The following is a 20,595-nucleotide window of genomic DNA, read 5'->3' as shown; positions in this document are numbered from 1 at the left end:
TATACTGAACACATTTAGACCCAACAGCTTTGGAAAGGCCACCCTTCAAATTCCAACACTGAGCTGCCAGAACTGAACTGCGAAGTTGCAGATGAAGGCAGCATTTCTACAGTGCATTGTTTCCCAGAATGGGACCATAAACCAGAGGATGCCATGTTTTTGCCACAGGGTGTCAGTGCTCACCCACTGCCATAATCAGATGTGACATTACACACTGATTCGTGGAGGCCTGATCTTTTTTTTTTTTGCCCAGCTGAAGTCAGAAGCGGTCCTCATGGGCCCAGCAGGAGGTGCCTATTATCTGCTAACATAATTATAGCCTACCGTTTTTTGGTGATATTGTGTGTATGTGTGTGTGTGTCCATGTTGTGGGCACAGACATTGAACTTTCCGCCTTCATTAAAACTTTGCCATGTTTCTACAGCAACCAGTTTCTCCCTCCTCCTCATCTCCAACTTGTCACCCTCACCACACGCTGCTGGTTGGCTTCTTCTTCTTTTCTTCAATGTTAAACCTGCAGCGGCACCCTCTTTATTACATTGCTTGTTTCCTCTGCCCTCAGCCTCCTTTTTTACATACTGTAATCTGTACATCAAATCACCACACCCCTCTTTCGCCTTCCCTCCTCTTCTTTTCTCACCCTCCTTTCCCCTCCTCTCTCTTCTCTATGCTGCTTCTGTGTGGGCGGTAAGCTCAGGCTGTACTTTCCATTTTGGTACTGTATTGTCAATGCATTGTTGCATCCAATCCAGTTAAGATGCAGTGGGAATACTGTATAAATCTCTCTCCCTGTCTCTCTTCCCTTTCTCCTCCTCCCTCCCATCTCTGGAAAAAGAGCCAGTTGCTAGGTAACAGTTAATTGTCAAGGAGTAGATACATGTGTTGCAATGCATCCTGAGGTTGTTGGGTTGGTGTATGGACTGAACAAGTAAACACAATAAACACTTTTTAGTTTCTTTCTTCCTTTTAAAAAAGAGAGTAAAGTTATTAAAAGATTATTTATACTGTCTCACCTTGTTCAGTGTCAGAATCAAGGGTTGCAGATGTAAAATAAGTCTCCCACCAAATCTGAATGCAAGGCATTGGTACTTTTTTGAAACCCACTGGTTTCTTTAAATAACTCCTGTTGCTGGACAAGGCTTTCAGAGTAAAGAGTGAATCTGAGGAGTGAGGGGGAGCATGGTTTTGGGGACTTTGATCTGAGCTACTCAGCTCAGTTTGCATCACTTCCCCTTTCCCTCAGTGCATCTTTCATTACTTTCTACCCTCTCAATCTCCCATCCCCCCCCCCCCCCTTTTTTTTAGGTCTATAAACACTCTTGTCAAATATAATGGAGTAACATCAATCTTACATGATCGGAATCTTTCTTAGAACAAGACAGAATCAAATGAAACATGCAAAGAAAGAACAAAAGCCGACAGCCATTATATTTTATCCATGAATGATGTGCATCATAATGCGACCTCGTTGTCATAACCACTTGAATGCTTGCGTAAAGTGGAAAAGCAGCTGTTTGCAGCATCATTTAAACCCATAACTAAAAATGATACAAAGAAAATATGTTTTTGAACAAAACTCTACATAGTCAAACAAATAACACATAACCTGATCTCACAACTTAATATGCAGAATTTCGGTTATATAATTGGATATATAAAGAGTATCAAAGAGAGGTAGCGTCCATCAGAAGTAAAGATGGGAAGAGAGTCTTTACTCTCTGTAAGACTGCAAAGTTACTAAAGTATATAGAAGTGACCGATAATATTTAAGTCTCCAGGCAACATTTCATTAAAAACAGACAAATCTACAGTAGACATACATGAACTCTGGAACACCTTGGACTGGGAATGCTTACAGCTTGTCATTGCATGTAGAATTCAAAAGATCTTCAAGTGATGCACCACAAATTTATTTGAGATAGACGGAGGTTTGTAGAAAACTAACCATTGGTCGGGTGAATTAGAAACTGAGTGCAACGGGCCTTTATTCAGTGGATAGCTGGTTAGTTAATATGGTGCAGCATTAATGCATATCTGGTGGAAAACTTTTACACCTGTCAAAGCACTTTAATGCTGAACAATAAGGGCAAAAAACAACTGTGGGCTACACTGTTAATGACTGTTTATTCAAATAGTTCTTCTAAAGTAGGGGTATGTTCAAATAAAAAAAAATTACTATTGTCTTCTCTTCATGTCTTTCTCTTGACTTTGTTTTAAAAAAAACCATGAAGTTAGGATGACAAGGAAAAAGATGCTGCACTTCAATGAGAATGAGAACATTTACACTAAACTGCAGTGAAGGTCTGCAGCACTGAACCTAAAGATGTTCAATAAATACTCCCCAAAAAGCACTTTAGAGACTTCATCTAATGCAGTCTGATCTGTTACACTGAGGCTATATTTTCATGTATGTTATGTATTTCCCGTTAGACAGAAAAGAAAAAGGCACAAAAATGAAAACATTTTATCTTCACAGTCACCCTGCAATCACAATTATTCATGATGTCTTCCAAAGAGGACAAAAAAAAAAGTTTGAGAAAAGACAAGGACAGAGGTCTGTCACGTATGGCGGTGGAAGTGAGGACCCAATTGCAGGCAGTCAAGGCAGGAGGCAGAATCAGTGCAAATGACAAGTTTTATTTTCCAGAAACTCCAGGCAGGGAACCACACACGACAGGGAGTATACCACATATAAGGATCTGACAAGAGCAAACTGAAAACCAAGGGCATATATACACGGAGGGAGTAACAAGGAACAAGTGAAGTGAATGAGTAATTAGACCAGGTGAACTAATGAGCCAGGAACAGAAACCACAGGAACATTAGAGGGAAAACTGAACTAAACATGGCAAAACTGAAAACCTAAAGCATGAACATAACATCTAACACACACCAAAACCCAGGAACCATGAAAGAGATCACCATCTCCAGACTTCTTGGGCCTGGGTCCTGCAGGTTTTAGATGTTTACCTGCTGCAACACACCTGACACAAATTAATGGGTCATTAAGAGGCTTGTGCAGAACTTGACAACAAGCTGTTGGAGAACCATCATCAAAAAAAAAAAAAAAACAAACAAAAAAAAAACAACAACAACAACAAAAAAAAACATGCATTTTGGGTTAATTGGTCACTCTAAACTGTCTAGAAGTAAATAAGTGATGACCCTGCCATAGACTGACAACCTGTCAAAGGTGGACCCAGCCTATCACCTGCGTATTGCTGGGATACAATAGTACAACTCTGTAAAAAAATATATAAAATAAAATAATTATAATAATCACACACACACACACACACACACACACACACACACACACACACACACACACACACACACACACACACACACACACACACACACACACACATATAAACAAATAAAAGAATTTGACTTCAACCATTTGATGTGCTGTTTATATGCAATTTTAATTCCATATTTGGATTTAATAGTTTGCAAATCACTGCATTTTGTTTTATTTACTTTTTACGCATCATCCCAACTTTTTTGACAAAAAAATATATAAAATATAAAGAGACAAACATGAAAGACTTTGTGTTAGATGCCACTTCAAGAGAATAAAAAGCCAACAAGTTGAGATTTCATATTTTTTATTAATACCCAACACTTTTATTCCAAAGAGACAGAAGAATAATATTTCTTAGCACTTATTTTGACATTGACTGTGTTTAATCTCATTTCAATATGACTAAATATTCAATCAAATTTGAAATACTCTCTTCACACAAGTAATATCTCTCCATACAAAAAAAAAAAACAAAAAAACAAAAAAAAAAAAAAGAAATGCAAGGGTGAACTATATATATATAGATTTTTTGTTATATGTACATTTTTCACAATCTGTACAGCTCAGGTGTGGAATTCAGTCTTCTGCAGCAAAACACAAAACCAGACCAGAAGACCTAAACATAGAGACCAACTCTATAAAAATGCAGTGTCTATTGTGCTTTCTGGTTATCAATTAATGAAGATGCTTTTTTTTTATTAGTTGATCTTTATACAAAAAAACAAAAAAACAAACAAACAAAAAAAAAAAAAAAAAACAGAAAAACACACCTTCACTCACTAAATGTGTGCACTGTGAGTAATAATGCTATAGGATTGCACATATCCTGGCCTGAAGTCATTAAAAAAGCAGATTTGTGAAGGGATTTATACGAATCAAAGATTTATCCCAAATGGATGTACTCTGAAATTTTCTTTTTTTTTTCTTTTAAAAGTTTTTTTTATCAAAAGTCCATGAGTGTGAGGCAAAGTATTTACATACATCTTATTGTACAAGTCCAATAGACAGTTATCTCACACACTCTGTCTCTTTTCCGTAAGAGCACACACAGAGGTAATCAAGCGTATGTATTCAGGCACATACATTAACAAATAATGAGATCTATTCAAAAGGGGGAAGAAATAACAGGAAAGCAGTAATAATGAAAGAAGAGCCACTTCTGCAGTGACAATGAACACGCAAACCAAGATCTCGGCCTTGTTGAAAGCATCCTCACAAACTTTTCAGAAAACTGATGTTTGAGATAAACAGCAACAAAATGCTCTTTGAGCTTTTGCTTTGCAATTTTTGACAAATTTATAAATATTTATTTAAATAATACCCAAATGTTTTGAGATTTAGATTGTGGCCTTCTCTTGCACAAAAAATGTAAAAAAAAATCTCTCTCTCACACACACACACACACCTACGGTACTACATGAATCATCAGTGAAAGTGATGAAAAAATGTTTTTTTTTTTTTTCATAAATATGCCTCACTCTTGGGCTAAAAGATAAAGAAAAAATAAATAAAGGAAATACTAAGTGTATACATGCAAATCCTTACAAACACTAGAGACTCCTAGTATCATACATACTGACTTGTCAACGGAAAGAAGAAAAGTCTAAAAGGTTTTCACTGGGATGTACAACAACCTAAATAAATACCAGATCCATTCATTTGCATTGTGAATACAGATTCAGTTTTTACTGGGCACACATGACTGAAAGGGATTTTTAAATTGAACACCAGTAGCTGGAGGGTAGCTGTCATTCATAAAAATCCAAATCTACGGTAGAAAGACCAGTTAATCTAATGCGAGTTGTCTTTTTTTACTCTTAACTGGCATTAAACTGAATGAACACAGTTATAATGAACTAGACTGAAGTTAGATATGTAATGAAATTATTTTTATGTTCTGGTAGGCGAAAATGGAAATGTTAGTTTGAAAAAGGGTTAGGAGAACATAGCAGACAGAAGATGAGATATACTCTTTATAATCTAAATAACTTTGAATGAATAGCTCTATATTTTTAAGAAACGCCCTCTTGCTGAGACCTAACAGAGAAAAATCTCTGGCTTTGAAATTTCTTTGTTAAATATTTGGCTATTTAGCTCAGCATGAAGACTGAAAACAGGCAGAAACCAGCTAGCTCAACTTTGTCCAGCGGTAACTTAACGATTGTATGACCAGTACATTTTACAGGACCAATGTGTAACCAATGTCTTCAGTTTCATCTGTTATTTGAAATGATTTTTTATGTCTTTTCTATGTAATATCTGAATAAAATAATTATATAAAATAACTGAAAAGTGGTGTAAATTATTAAAATCCATCCATATTTGAATCTCTATGCATCCAATTTGCTTTAAAAACCTATCATTCTAACTTTATAAAGGTCACAAGAATTTCAACAATATTTTACAAAATTTGTGCTCTGATTGATATATTTCAGTACACAGAGTGATGCCCATCCATTTCTCTAATTCAACCAGCAACCTCCAAAGGTAAAATGCGTAGCCTATGCGGAAGTGCAAAAAATTGCAGTTCCCCTTTTATCCACTAGGGGCTGTCTCCAAAATAGAGCAAATCCCCATATACTCCTATGTTAAAAAGTCCAACTTCACAGCACAAATAAACATGTTTAAAGCCTGGTACAAAAATCCATTTTAGGATTAATAGGTCAAGTTTACCTTCATGACAACTGTAAGGGGGTGAATTTTTTCTAACTCATCCGTTTGGATGTTATTTAATCTTGAAATTCAGCATAATTAGGGGCATGTCCTTTTGATTGACAGGTATCCAATATCTGCAGCAAGAAGGGAGAGTGTAGCGCCAACATGGTTTTTAGCCGGCTAACAGAGTGTCTTAGCTTTAGCCTGCCTGCTGGTTAGCTGGTTAGCTCTGGGTTAGCTCAGTTAGCTCTTAGCTACAGGCAGCTATTATCCACCTCCACCTTCACAGTCTTCCTCTAAAGCTTCACCTATTTGCCAATTTTTGGATTTTCCAGGAATGACAACACGCATGGTGCTGCCAAGATGGTGACGGTGGGAGCCGCCCAATGAACTTCAAATCAGCTCTTAAGAAACCTATGGGTGATGTCTTTTATATACAGTCTATGGTCTAAATCCACTTTATCCAGTCCAGGGTACCTGGGAAAGACCACATTTTGAAATAAAGGCTGTTACTTACTTTGAAAGAACTAAGAACATTGTTCTTGTTCTCACATCATCTGGATAGAACTTTTTTCTCATGTGGCCTCTGCGATATTGTGTGATTGGTTGTAAATTTGAGGTTAATTAGGAAAAGTGTGAGGTGGAAAGTTGTCATCTCCGCTTTTCCGTTGATGCTAAAGATTCAACAAAGTTGAATGAATGGTTTTAAAGAACAGCTGACCAAGGCAGTGAAGAAGTATAAAAATCTGTACATCACATGTGGCATATGGCAACACAGACACCGACCTGCACAAAACCGCGCCCCATCGCCGATTAAGTTTCTTGTGACGAATGAAATACCAGCCAAAACGAACTTTGTTCTTGTTCTTGCCACCTCCAGAACAAGATCTAAATGTTCTGTTTATGCAGAGTATGTATCAAGCCTAAAAAGTGGAGTGTAAAGGGGTGGAGCCATTTTTTTCTTAGAGTGCACCTCTCAGATAGAGCTATAACACAGATCACTACCCCAACTCACACTTGAAGACACACTATGTAACTTTCCGAACTTAAAACTCTGTGCTCCTGACTCGTTTGATGGCACACTGACATCTTTTATGCACATTTTGGGAGCCGTCGCTGCCCATCAGCATACTGACGGTGATAAACCGCCCTTCACAACTTTTTCTTCCGGGATGCAGCAGTCATTTTGAACATGCACTGTGACTGACTCAGCAAAGAAACGCAAGAAGACATTATCAGAGGAAGAGAGGAAAAGAAAGAGAAAGGGACAGAGCAAGTGATAAGGCAAGAGTCGAGATAGGATTGTCTTTTACAGGCTGGAGAAATCTCACAGTACAGGTAGGTTGGAAGATGGATGCCGAATTAGCTGTCATTAGGGGGCGCAAAGTTACATAGTGAGTCTTTAAGGCAAATTAAAATCACCAATAAAAAGCTAACATGCACGCTTACTGCCGGGAGCAGGAAGTAGATGGCGCATGGGGAGAAGAGGCAAACAGAAATTTGAACTGACGATGAAAACCAGTGAATATGCTCTCTGGAATGAAATCCAAATTTCTAAAAGCTGGCTTCCTAACATAATCATTAATATGTATCTATCTATCTATCTATCTATCTATCTATCTATCTATCTATCTATCTATCTATCTATCTATCTATCTATCTATCTATCTATCTATCTATCTATCTATCTATCTATCTATCTATATCTATACAGAATGTGCCCACCAAAACTCTGATTGTCTCACCAAGCTCCTAAGTTTCTCTTTGACCTTCAGTAGATACTGTGAAATACAAAAACAAAACAAAACAAAAAAAAAATCCAGTAGTTACATAAAAGGTGTTTTCAGACAGCAACTTATGGGAAAATTCTTACAAATGTTGGAAGAGGTATTCCTTTTCTTTTTGTGTGTCCATACTGCAGCAGTTGCTTATGATTGTGATTCATAGTACTTTATCTGTAGGGTCCATTGGTGCTTTTCCATTACATGGTATGCTGCAGTTCGGTGTGGCCTTTCCCCTGTTTCGTTTTCCATTACAGGAAGTACCACCTCGCTGTAGGTGGGATCAGCAGTTGTTGCATTGAATGAGTATGTGGTAGGGTTTTTTATTCAGTTTGAATATCTGCTGACAGTGATCATAAAGCATGAGCGAAGCAGAGTACAGCTCCATCAGCAGAGAAACAAAATTCAATCTGTAAATCCAAACCTGTGGTCAGTAAACATGTTCTCGTTTTCATCAGTCATGATCAGAGAATTCTATGTGTACATACAAATATCTGTAACTTATGTTGTGGATTTTCTGCTTATTTATTTCTTAAGAATTAATTTAATTGCAATTTTACATAAGGTTTTCACGTAAATTTGCAGATTATAGAGATACAGTATAAGATCTTTGTTGGTGAGAGAAGTGCGGTATTTTGCGGTTTTACATGGGGTATTTTGCAGTCTTCAGACACACCCAGGTGATCTTCTTCTGCACTGTTTCCAGTTTTTATGTTCAGCTCAGCTAACCAATAACTTTGTATAAAGAGCGTTGTTAGTATTTCCTTCCAGCTGCCTGCAAGATTTCACATTGGTTCTGTACACCACATTGTTTTTCTCATATTTACATCCAAAAATATTTGTTATAATAATTTTAGGATGGTGTTAAAAAATCATAAAATTAACACGCTTTCTGTACTCCTCCTATTACTTGGGATAGGTTTGAAACAGCAATCATGACAAAATTATGCAACATGGGTCTCTTTTTAACAGTCCATTACATTCCTGTACTAAACGGCAAAATGGTCATGGCCAGTTGAATTAGATCCAATGAAATACGATGAGAGCAAGACAAGAACATTTAACCCTAATAACATTGTACTGATTCTTTCTGGGTCAATTGGTTGGAGTTTAGAAGTGATAAAAATGACTGGCAAATGATTTATTGGAATAAACCTTTAGTTAGATCAACTGCAGGGTTAATGTCACAATAATGAGCTTTTCAAAAGAAGAAGTGCTTGTGCACCTGTCCATGGTGTCCTTTACTCGTGTAGGAAATTTTAATTTCCACCACTGCAGCAATCTCTTTGTTTAGCTTTGAATCATAGTATTCATACAATTATACCCTCATATCGGACTTGTTCACTTGAATATTAGGTCTCAAATAAATGGACTGTTTATTTAAAAGTGGATCTGTCTACTAACAGAAGATAGAAAAATCAGTGTTAGTCCCTTTAAGGCACATCCAGCTCAAAATGTGAGACCCTTTTGGTACTGCCAAGCAGAAAATAAAGAAAATGGCAAATCAGTATGATGATTTTGCTTCTGCAGCTGGAAAGAAAAAAAATGACCATCACAAATTTATAAGTACATACAATGTACTCAGCAAGTCATGCCTCTTACGTACACTTAACAGCAATCCTAAGTAAGAAAAGTAAAAAAAAGAAGGAAAAAACAAAGAATTAATTGCAAAGAAGAGTCCAAAACACTGGAACCCAAAAAGATCTCTTCTGTCGATTGGTCCCAGTCTCCTATAATGTTCGTGAGTTAAGAAAGAATTAACATTATACAAATATGTAACATGAACTATTGAAATGAATGAAATTTAAAAACAATCCAAACTGATCATCAAACACTGGAATAATATTCAATAATATTATTAACATTGTCAATACAATTATTGTTAGTTTACCCTGTTACTTCAGCAGAAGTGTAGATTTCTCATTCATGATTGTATTTCCGTTGTTAAACAAAATGTTCGTTTTGGTGTTGAGGAACTGCAGAGGGGAGGGAAATACGATGAGCGAGTGACGAGAGCAGAGACATTTCCCTACTCCCTACCTGCCTACATCCCTCCCTTCAGATCTCTCTGAGCATTGGAGCAGCACCAGAATCCTCTCTTCTCATTAAAAACTTGTCTCCCTCAAAAACGTCGCCACACATTATGCAGCAGTGGGCACTGTGCTTTGTCCAAATTCTCTTTCATGGAGTGAGAACAACACACACACTTTTGGATATCCTCATGCTCTTTACACAGAGAAGTCATTGGTTTGTGCCGTTTCCCCTTTTCCTCTCCTCTCCTTTTTTCTTCACCCACTTCATCTTCTCTCTCTGGCGTTCTTGATTTGTCTTCACTCTCAGACGTCTGACTCAATGCTGGAGAGTTTTTCATATACGTGTCCATTGCTGGCACCATTGAATGGTCTCTGTCCCTGCCCCAAACCTAATGTGTCCCTGCCTCCAGGTAGCAGTTTGTTGGCCGCATGATGGTTCCCCATTCCTCCTGCCCCGCCCAGACATAGATCTTTGGGGTACCTTGAGGCCACATTGGACATCACCCCAGCTGTGGCAGACGCAGGCAAATAGGAAGTTGCCCCCATGGAGCCGCGGAAGTCCCCTCCTCCTCGGCTGTTGTTGAGAAGTTGCTGCTGCTGCTGCGTCTGTGGCTTTTTGATGTAGTACGGTTTGGCACCGTGTAATAGACACTGGTCATCGCCGAAGGTTGGGATGAAGGGGTTCTGGTTCACCTTATCTGGGTAGAGAGATTTAGACAAGGAGTAAGTCCCGACTCCTCTGCTACCACCACCACCACCACCACCACAGCCCCCACCTCCCATCATAGCTCTATCTCTGTCCCTCAGGTCTCTTTCCCCCACCGAACGCCGATGCAACCCACCTTCGCCTCCACGGAACAAACTGAAGGAGGAGCCTCCTGTTGCCCTGTCCCCGCCTATTCCTCCAAACATGGGAGACTCTCTTTCACCTGCATATCTCTCAAACATGTGAGCATAGGGGCTGGGACCCTCCATGAAGCGGTCTTTGTCTTTTAAGCTCACGCTTCGGGGCTGAGGAAACTGACCTCCAATGCCCCCGCCAACACCTCCCATGCGTCCTGCTCCTTCCCTCTGCAGGTCCACAAATGTATCATAGGAGTGCTGCCTCCTTAACACCTTTCCACCTGGCCCTAGCTTCCTGCGCTGAGTCTGAGTTTGTGTTTGGCTAGGTCCTACACTGCTCTTCCCTCCAGCAAATATCAGGTTATTATCCTCACTGATGTTATAAAGGTTGCTTGGCTGCATCTTACAGGAATCACAGCGCTTGCATGTAGCAGAGCTGGGGCGACTACTGGTCCCCCCAACTCCACTAGCTGGGCATGTGCCGGATCCTCCTCCACTGTGATGACACACACTGTGGCAGTTACGACACTCCCAGTCCCCTCCTGCTATACCACCCCCTCCTATTCCTGAAACCCCCTTTTCCCAGCAGGTGTGGGCTTGCTGCCCTGCCGACATTGCACCAAGCCCACCTTTACACTCTTGTTTCTTTCCTTTACCTTTGAGGAAATCTTCCACTGGTACTAAGCTTTTACAGATACCACCACTGCTACCACCGCCCACACCGCTTCCTCCACTTCCACCCTCTTGCTCCCACTTGGCCTTGCCCTCCTTGGAGCGGAACTGGTCCGCATAGTAATCCCTCAAGTTGTCTTTGTCTTTGCGGAATAAGTAAGGTGAAGAATTACCCACTCCTCCTCCCCTCTTCCGCTCCAGGGGAGGTGAGACTGGATGGTGTGCCAGAGGCCCGTGGGGAAAGTGGTGATGGACGGTGTGGTGGGGTCTCCTCCTGAAAGCGTTCAGCTCTATCTCGTCCTGTTCCCGTCTGCACTTGGCAGAGGCCGGCCTCTTTTTCAGGCTGTCTCTGTACAGCTTACGCCGCTTGGTGTTACCTTCCAGGTTGCCATAGGTAACGGTGTGAGTGGAGATGTCTGATACGTCAGAGCGAATGTTCCCATCATCACCCCCTGAGCCTCCCCCACCCCCTCCACAGTACCTGTCGTGCCCACCAATGAGCCCCGTGCTGGATGCGCCTCCTTTAAAAGAAAACCTGCCATACACATTGCTTCCCTTGAAACCACCCTGATTGGAATCCACAGAGGTGTGACCGGCGATCAGATCAAATTTACTTGTGTTCCTGTGGGTCATAGAGGGGCGGGGTTGAGTGGTGAAGATAGGCGCTACTCCTCCCCCCAGACTGTCACAATCAAACATGCCCCCTTCCAATGAGCTAGTGCTGCCTAAGCTACGTGGCCTATTAGGTGGGGGGCCGGACATACCCAGGGCTGAGGCCGGGTGGTGGTGTCGGTAATGGTCCTGGTACAGGTTGCTGTCCTTCAGGGGCAAGTTGCCAAAAGTCCTTTCCACTTCACTGATGTAGTCACTGAACATGCTGTCCTCTGGCAAGTAGGGCGGCGCAGTCTTACAGTCTACAGGATGACCCACCAGGCTACGCCGGTGTTCCTGGATATCATAGATAGCTGACTCACGGCTGCTATGGCTGTACTCCAGAGGGGCATGCGGCGAGCCATTAATGCCTGGGACTGCAGTCATGTCTTTGGCCGTGCGGAGCAACCGCAGGATGTTGGAATGGGTGTTGTTCATATTCTTCTTTATGGTGGAAGAAGGTGAGTCAATGGTTGACTTGTTTTCCTCGATTTGTACCCCATGGATGCAGCTGTAGATACCCTGGAACACGGACATAAGAAGAGAAGGACTATTAAGACAGAAAAGGAGGGTGTGACAGGATATGGAAGGAAGAAAAAAGAGTGAGAACAGTAAGATATGCAGCACAACACTGAATTTTTACATGCATTAAGATTTTTAAGCATTGCCATGTTTTTTATGACAACATCTTGTTTACACATGATTTAACAGTAAAAGGGTCTGAGATCATGAATAGCTTCATTTTGGGGAACAATGTGGACTTTCGTAGCCATGCCTCAGGACTCAGACACAGAACAGACAATGATATTGGAAAGAGTTACTCAGTGTCTTGATTGATAAGACAAGGAGTTCACTGAGCTCATGATTTTGACCATCAATCAGTAAGCTTAATCATGTAATATAGGAAGCTGCTGGCAGCTTTGTTCTTTCAAAAACAAGTAAATCACAAATTTCTTTGAACTGCTTCTATCATCAGTCATAAACATTAAATAACATCTGTTTTAAACGTCATCCTCCATCCACATGTGTTTGTTTTGGCTGGATGGTAAAAGCAAGCTTTTCATCTCAGCCATTTGTGAGTAGAGGCAAACAAGCGTGTTCAAATAAGGGCTGAGGGAATCTGGTCAAGGCGACAGCCAAATCTGAAAGGTCGTGGACACACTATGCACCAGCCAGCGTGCGGGCCAACATTCCTCAAAGGCGTCAGCTTGTCAGAAACTGTTTCTGTCTGTCTCTTAGTCACTTTAGCAGCTGCTAAGCTTTGCTCATGAATGTGAGTTGTGAGCTCTCTTTTCTCTTATAAACCATTCTTTCTTTGTGTCAGTTTTATCTCAGTTTCCAGGTGCTTTGGTGAGTGACAGCTGATCCAATGGGATTGTCCATTACTATCTCTCTACATGGACTGCTATTTTGGCTGCTGTAAAAGGTGGTGGAACTGAGGTTACTAGTACATTCCTGAGTCTTCTGTACTCTTTCTTTTGTCCTGCTACCAGTTTTATTCTTTGATATCACTCTTGCTAATGTTGACCTTCTTTATGTCTTTACATCATATTAGCCTTTTGCAGTTTCATCAATTGTCCATCATCTAACTTTCTGGAAGTTTTCCACTAACTGGCCGCTTTATTGGATCCACCTGTTCGATTGCTTGAATACACAAATAGTTAATCACATGTCAGCATCTCAATGTAGTTAGACACTTAGACATGGTCAAGACAACCTGCAGAAGTTCAAACTGAACATCATAATGGGGGAGAAAGGTGATTTAAGTAATTTTGAATGTGGCATGGTTTCTGGTGCCAGATGGACTCACCAAATTTGGATACTAGAAATTATGTGAAAAAAGTCTTGATTTCTGAACCAGTATATCTCAAAAAGTAGCCAGTGACTGTATATGTGCTGCATGGTTTTAAATGTTTTTCTTTCTCACACTGGCTGAAGTCTTATAGAATTAAAAGAGGGTGCAATTCAATAAGCTAAATCTGGCATATCAAAACTTTGAAAAAAAAAAGAGAGCATTAGTGCCAGTTCAATAAAACAGAATAAACAGAAGTGCTCATGCGCTGTAAACCATTTCTCTTGTTTAATGACCCTCAAGTCAGCTGGAGTGTGTCTACACTAAGTGACATTACAATTAGAGCCACCTTCATCCTTAACACATAAACACTGTTGTCCTTTTCTCAGGCAAAATTAAATAAATAAATGATTTTACTTACAGCAACCACCTGCCACCACTTGCCTCTTTAAAGGTAACATTATGCAAATGAATAACATCTCAAGTGATTATTTATATGGACCCAATTTATTTGGTACAAAGGTGAGGAAGAAAAGAGGTTTTACTTTCGCTAAAGTTTTTTTCCTTTCTTTTTTCCTCTTTTAGCTCACCTACCTCTGTAACCTTTGGTCATTACAAACAAATGCAACAAAAAAGGATTAAATACTATGTCAGTGTTGTAACTCATTCTTTCTAACAAACAATGAATCAAGTCACCAGAGTGGTACGTACAGTCAAAATTGGGGCCTCTTGCAAGCCCTCATGAGGACATTTAAATTTAAACTAAGGGTGGGACTTGATTAATAAAAGATTATCTAATTAATTAGAGGCTTTGCAATTAATTAATCTCTACTGATCGCGTAACGTTTGCCTCAAAAACCATTTTTTCATTTAAATGGATTTTAGTGGACGACTGAATCAAATAATAGACACAGATAATCTTGTAAACTCAAGCTCTAGTAATGTCTGGAAAAGTGCATTTAACAGCATTTTAATTCAAAACATTTGAAAAAGAAATAGAAAATATCCGTGGCCCAAAATGAACTAAAGTAAAGTTAGAGTAAGGTAAACTAAAGTTAAAGTGTCATTTTAAGTATTTTAACTAGCAGCTGCAGTTGCTGCTACATGTTACAGTACTTTTAATTTTTTTATGTTTTCGTCCAAACTTCATTAATAGGCATAAATATCTGTCAGTCACCCAGAGCAGGATTAGCCAATCAGCTTGGGACGCTTCATTTTAAGTCTGTTTATGGAGCAGAGGTGAACAGGAGCCAACTGCAGCTGTGAGCGCTAATGGATGGGGGAGGGGCAAAAGCTCTGCTCGTTAAGAAGAAGTAAACACGCTTTCACATCAGTTTCCAAAATTCTCCAATAATACCCCAAAATGTCGCTAGATTTGTCGCTAGTCACTACTTTGAAAGAATGGATTAATCTGAAAACTTGCTAAATATAGTGCCAAAGAATTTAGACTGGCAACATTCCGGCTGTATCCGAATGTCCACCCTACTCCCTACATACTGCCCTATATAAGGGGCATGCCATTTTGTAGGGGTGTCCGAATGTCAAGAGAGAAAAAAGTAGGGCACTCAAAATTACCCACAATACATCTTGAAAAGTTGTGCACACACAATGCACTGCGGGCAGAAGCTCAACATGGTGCAAGGAGGCGAAAAACATTTTTTATTGAATAAATATGCAACAAAGAATAAAATATAACATAAGGAATAAAAATAAAAATATTTACACACAACTTTGAATTGGATTTGGAATGACATCTTGATGTTGTTGCGGTTGCCGTGGTGACTAGTGGTAGTCACGTGGTTTGCAGCGAGGAAAAAATAGGCAGGCATGTGTCTGAATCACCAAGAGAATGAGTGCACTATGTAGTGTGCTATATAGTGCTGCCCTGTGTAGTGAACGAGGGGTTTGGGAGTAGAGGGGACATTGGGACACAGCCTTAGCCAAGGTCGGAGGTGTCCATCAATTTAATCAGTGAATAGGAAATTGTGCACTGACAAGTGTTTGGAATGAAAATTGCGATTAAATAAATTATTTTGTTTGATTTTCTTGTAATTGATTAATTGTAATTAACTCATTAATGTCCCACCCAGAATTTAAACATAACACCTTCCGAACAGTCACAAACATGGTCAGCTGGTTTCAAACAAACTGAGATGTTTAATATGGGTAAACATTTTAATCAGTTTTTTATGGTTCCCTGAGGAGCAAAACACAACAAACACATAAAAAACACACACACAACAAAGAACAAAAAGCAGATGAAATAATGATATTACATAAAAATACAACAAAACAATAATTACACTTCAGAAAACACAACAGAAAACTAATTAAAAAAAAAACAAAAACAAAGAAGAACTTCAAAACATTTATAGAAAATGGTGAGACTGTTTTGAAAGTAAGAAATACAGTGTTAGGTCTTGTCTGAGTAACAGTATAGCCTTCTTGTGTTTGGATTTTGCTGATTTTTTTTGATAAAATTATGTGTTTATTTCATTTTATTTTTATTGTTTTTTTTTTATTTCTTTATATACTTTAGTGCATTGTTTTGCAAAATTGAATGTTTTTTCACTTTGGGGCTAACCTGGGTTTTGCTCATATTTTCCTGTGATAAAGCTGTTTAGTCCTTATAGCTGCAGGTTAGCACAAGAAAAGCCTTTTCAGATGAAAACCCCACATGTGCTGCACTCACTGCTGCGTTCAGCACACCGGTTGGCAGAGCTGCAAAGTACAAAGCAAAGGAACCAGATTTTTCTAAACTTCAAGCGTGTCATTTTGCTTTGGCAGGTAGATAGCTCCAAGTTTGTATGCAGTATACATGTTGCAAGCAAGGATAATGCATCTTTTCCGGGCCCAGCGTGAGCTCTGCCAGTGAGGGAATAAGACTGCCCTGAATGGAGCAAGAAGTCTCTGCAAAATGGAAGTGGAAGAATTCCCACTTTGATAAAGAAATGCCCACATGAGTTCTGCAGAGACCTCTACTTCCCTGAATGTGCCAGACAGCATTGTGACATTGATATTATGTTCTGAAGATGATGAAATATTCAGTCTTTGCAGTTTAATGTTGAGGAAATTGTAATGCTCCACAATTTGGAGATGCATTTGTAGTCAGCCTTTACTCGACTCTGGCTCTCTCGGTTGCTTTTTTTATTCCTAACTTTGTTAAAGACCTGCTGCCATCAATCCATTTAATTGTTCCTTGCTCCTCCAACTGTTTCTCTTTAGTACCACTGACTTTTTCTGCCTTTTGTTGCCTGTATTAACTTCTTTTAAACATGTTGCTGCCATCAAATTCAAGATAGGTTAATAAACATAATAGGTTTGCACACTTTTTCATTGAGATCGTAGATGCCTTTTACACATCATCCCAACTTCTTCTTTGTTTTGGTAAATTGGGATGTTCATAATAATTGCTTATTATATTTTTGTGCTCCATTAATTAAAATTACAATATAAGAATTAAGATGTATAAATATTCTGATGCCAAGCACAGGATTTGATGTGAGCTTTGTTATTTAATAGCTGCCTGGACTAAAATAGCCACCGGTATGCCAGATGAGTCATCACATCCCCCTGACCGACTCGATACACCTCAACTACGGTCTGTGGTTTCAATACAGCCACTCCTGTGATCTTTCTGTCAAGAGGACAAAGGTCAGACCTAAAATAATCCCTAAGCACACTCACTCTGCTGATGGAGAAGGTGACCCCAGGCTTTCCCGAGCACACGCCCATGAAGCAGAATCGCAGCTGCCAGTAGAACAAATGTTCACTGATGAAGGTGATGAGTGACAGAACCATGGCGGCCCCGAGCATGTAGAAGACCCCCGCCATGTTGTCCACGTCCAGCTGGCTGCTCATCACCTCGTTCTTCTCATTGTGGCAGATGCCTGTCAGCCATAAAGCCTCAAACTCCTCCATCTCACCTGGACACACAAACACATGGGTTACTGCGTCAGTGTGGTGGTCAGGTATGACCTGTACACTTCAGTGATTTTGCCTGTAGGTATCTGAAAATATTAAGTGAAAGTGCAAAAACAAAAAGAAGAAAAGAGGGCATATTTTCTTATGCGGTGTGTTGATGCCAAAAACAGCTCAGGTCACATGTACATGTAACAGATGTCACGTTACATTACTTTGACTGAATGCTGCCCAGAGCGTCACTCTCATTAAGGATTGCTTATGCAGGGCCTTCCCTTCTTTGTTTTGGATCCCTGGAGGGGGTGGGTGGGGAGGGGTGGACCTTCTACAAGGGGAGGACAAGTCTAGATGGATTTGTTTGATCTGCATCAATAGTCTTTTTTTGTAAGTGTAAGAAAAGAAGCATGCCAACCTGGCATTACGAAGATGTTGAAAACGAGTTATAATTTTGCTAAAAGGCAACAAACAAGCGGGTGTTAACTAAAGTGTAATATAGTTTGAGGTGGTGCATTTTGTTTTGCTTGTTAATTGTAATTTGAAATAGTTTGGCTCTCACTGTCATACAATGCTGTTTGTCTATCTGTCTATTTCAAAACCAGAGGTAGATTGAGAAGTTATCTAGACATAATTTTGAACAAATATGTGCCGTGAACATGAAATAAGTGCTAAGAACTCGTGGTTATTTAATGTATTCAGTTTGGATCTAGGTAACACTAAGCCAGACTTGGCATGAAGGCAGAAAGCAGAGGAAACACAAATTCAGCTTGATCCAAACTCTAGAATTTTCCAAACAGTGCTACAAAAGCTGCTGATGATCAAAACTAATTTAAACAAAGAAGGAAAAACACACAGATGGTGTACCATGCATAGATCATTCACTTCTCAGCCAATTATCTGTGAGCTCTGTGAATAATATAGACTGAAAACTGGGAGGAGAAATTCAAAGTGGGTGCATTTGTATAATAATTGGCATTTTCATTAATTAAGAAATCATCAATCAAAAGGGGAGAAAGTAACATTTATGCTAAGCAGCTTGGAGGAACTTGAATCCATTGACTTGTATGCAATCAGCTTTAACTCAGAAGGTGCAGGATTTCCTTAGATGAACTTCTACAGCATTTCCACCAGATTATCGTCAGGATTTTGACTTGCCTTTTCCAAAACATTTAAAAATTACACAGACTCTTGAGGTCTTGCCCAAATTTAACACATGAACCACAGATACCCTGACATTTTCCTTTTTGTGTGATCATTTTTTTTCAAATAAGGGCAATTCATTGGCAATGATACAATATAAAGTGTCTTTTTTCCTCCCTTCACCCACCCTTCTGGAATATTCCCTCATCCACATATCATACAGCTCTGCATACACCTGGTAACGAGCCATTCATTTGATTCAGGTGTGTTAGGGAAAGATTGCATCTAAAAATTGCAGGATAGTAGATCCCGAGGATTGGACTTGGGCACCCCTGGTTTAGAAGTATTATTCTAGGAGAATATGGTATGTCTACCTACAATAGATCTGATAAAGTAGAAGATACTAATTTCCAAAGAAAATTCCACATCAGGAAAATCCCAGTACATATGTAAGAAAGATCCCACATGACCCAGAGAGCATAGATCACAAATGGGAGGAGAATGTATGAGCTTCATGAGGTATCACTTTCCTGCTGTATGATACATTCTGTGTATGAGCTTAAAGTGTATAAGTTTATGATCAATCTATTCATATTGTGACATCACAGGTTGGCAGCAGTATTAGATTCCTGAACTTTAACAATGCACTAATGCCCCAGGTTTATATCACTCAACATACGTGTCTTCAGTTCAGGTCACTTTTGAAAGAGATTTCTAATGTCAATGAGGTTTTTATCTGGTTAAAAAAGTAGAAATAAATGAATGAACTGTAGATAACTAACATTGTAAAACTGGTTGAAATGTGCTCTGCTGGAGACAGATGTTCAGATTCAACATGGCTGATTCTTGTAACACATAAGCTTTCCTGAATGAACGCTCAATGCTATTAAATCTGAACAGTACATGGCTGTTTTAGACCAAGTTTGCGACTCAAACTGAAAGGAATCCATTAAGAATCACATCAATAAGCAAAATCGGTAAGAAGTGAAATCCATATTATTATTCTCTTTGTATTCCTGCTCCCATTGCATCATCGCTCCTGTCCCTCTCCTCCGCCTACAACCGTTCCCTTTTCTTGTCCTGAATGTGCATCTGTTCTGATTATTCTCTATACAGAACTCCTCCTGCCACACATAATGTCTTTCTCATGCCCTGACTCAAACAGGACATGACAGATGCGAGTCTTAGTCTCACAAACAGTCAGAGCAGTAAGACTTTAGTGTTATTTGGAAAATATGTCTTCCCATGTCCAATTGCTGGGAAGCACAAGCATGTGCATATTCATATTTCACAAGCGCATCCCATGTACACACATCACATGAAAGAGATTTCCAACAGTGTATGTTGAAGTCTGAGTCAGCCTGACTCTGAAGATCAGATCCAAAGTGAATGTTTTCTCTATACTGACCTATTTATCCATCAGGAAGGCCACAATAGAAAATAACAGCCATCTGAAGGCCAACTTTAGTGTTTGTGTGTGTCAGTGCACTATGTAGCACATGACGTGGCAGGAAGTAAACAGCCCAGACAACATGGTCTGTTACATTAAGTTTATTCTCAGAGGGTTTATTTGGATTTTATTGTCATGGAGTATTATATTCAACTGTATTTACTGGTTGACTCCTATAGCACTTATTGCTATACCATTATATATTATTGTTTATGTATATATACATATCTGTGTGTGTATTTAATATGATTATTGTTGTGCCGTCGCCCATGTAGTTTGCTGTTAACTCTTGTCTATTTTTTTGCGGGTGATATCTGTTGTACTGTGATTGCAGCACAGCTACACTGTTGTCC

General features: G+C 39.5%; 1 protein-coding gene across 1 annotated transcript in view; it reads right to left on the bottom strand.

Moving 5' to 3' along the window:
• Positions 1-7,678: 7,678 nt before the first annotated feature.
• grin2bb (glutamate receptor, ionotropic, N-methyl D-aspartate 2B, genome duplicate b) overlaps positions 7,679-20,595 on the bottom strand; it is a 148,201-nt gene continuing 135,284 nt past the window's right edge. The window contains exons 15-16 of the mRNA XM_041984294.1: positions 17,422-17,660; positions 7,679-12,464 (exon numbers count right to left, since the gene is read on the bottom strand). Coding sequence (XP_041840228.1) covers positions 10,080-12,464; positions 17,422-17,660 — 2,624 coding nt within the window. The 3' untranslated portion in view covers positions 7,679-10,079. The remainder of the gene's footprint in view (positions 12,465-17,421; positions 17,661-20,595) is intronic.

This window comes from Melanotaenia boesemani, chromosome 4 (genome assembly GCF_017639745.1).
Source record: "Melanotaenia boesemani isolate fMelBoe1 chromosome 4, fMelBoe1.pri, whole genome shotgun sequence".
Taxonomy (NCBI): domain Eukaryota; kingdom Metazoa; phylum Chordata; class Actinopteri; order Atheriniformes; family Melanotaeniidae; genus Melanotaenia; species Melanotaenia boesemani.
The sequence above is the reverse complement of the archived record's forward strand: the minus strand, read 5'-3'. Positions and strand labels throughout refer to the sequence as shown.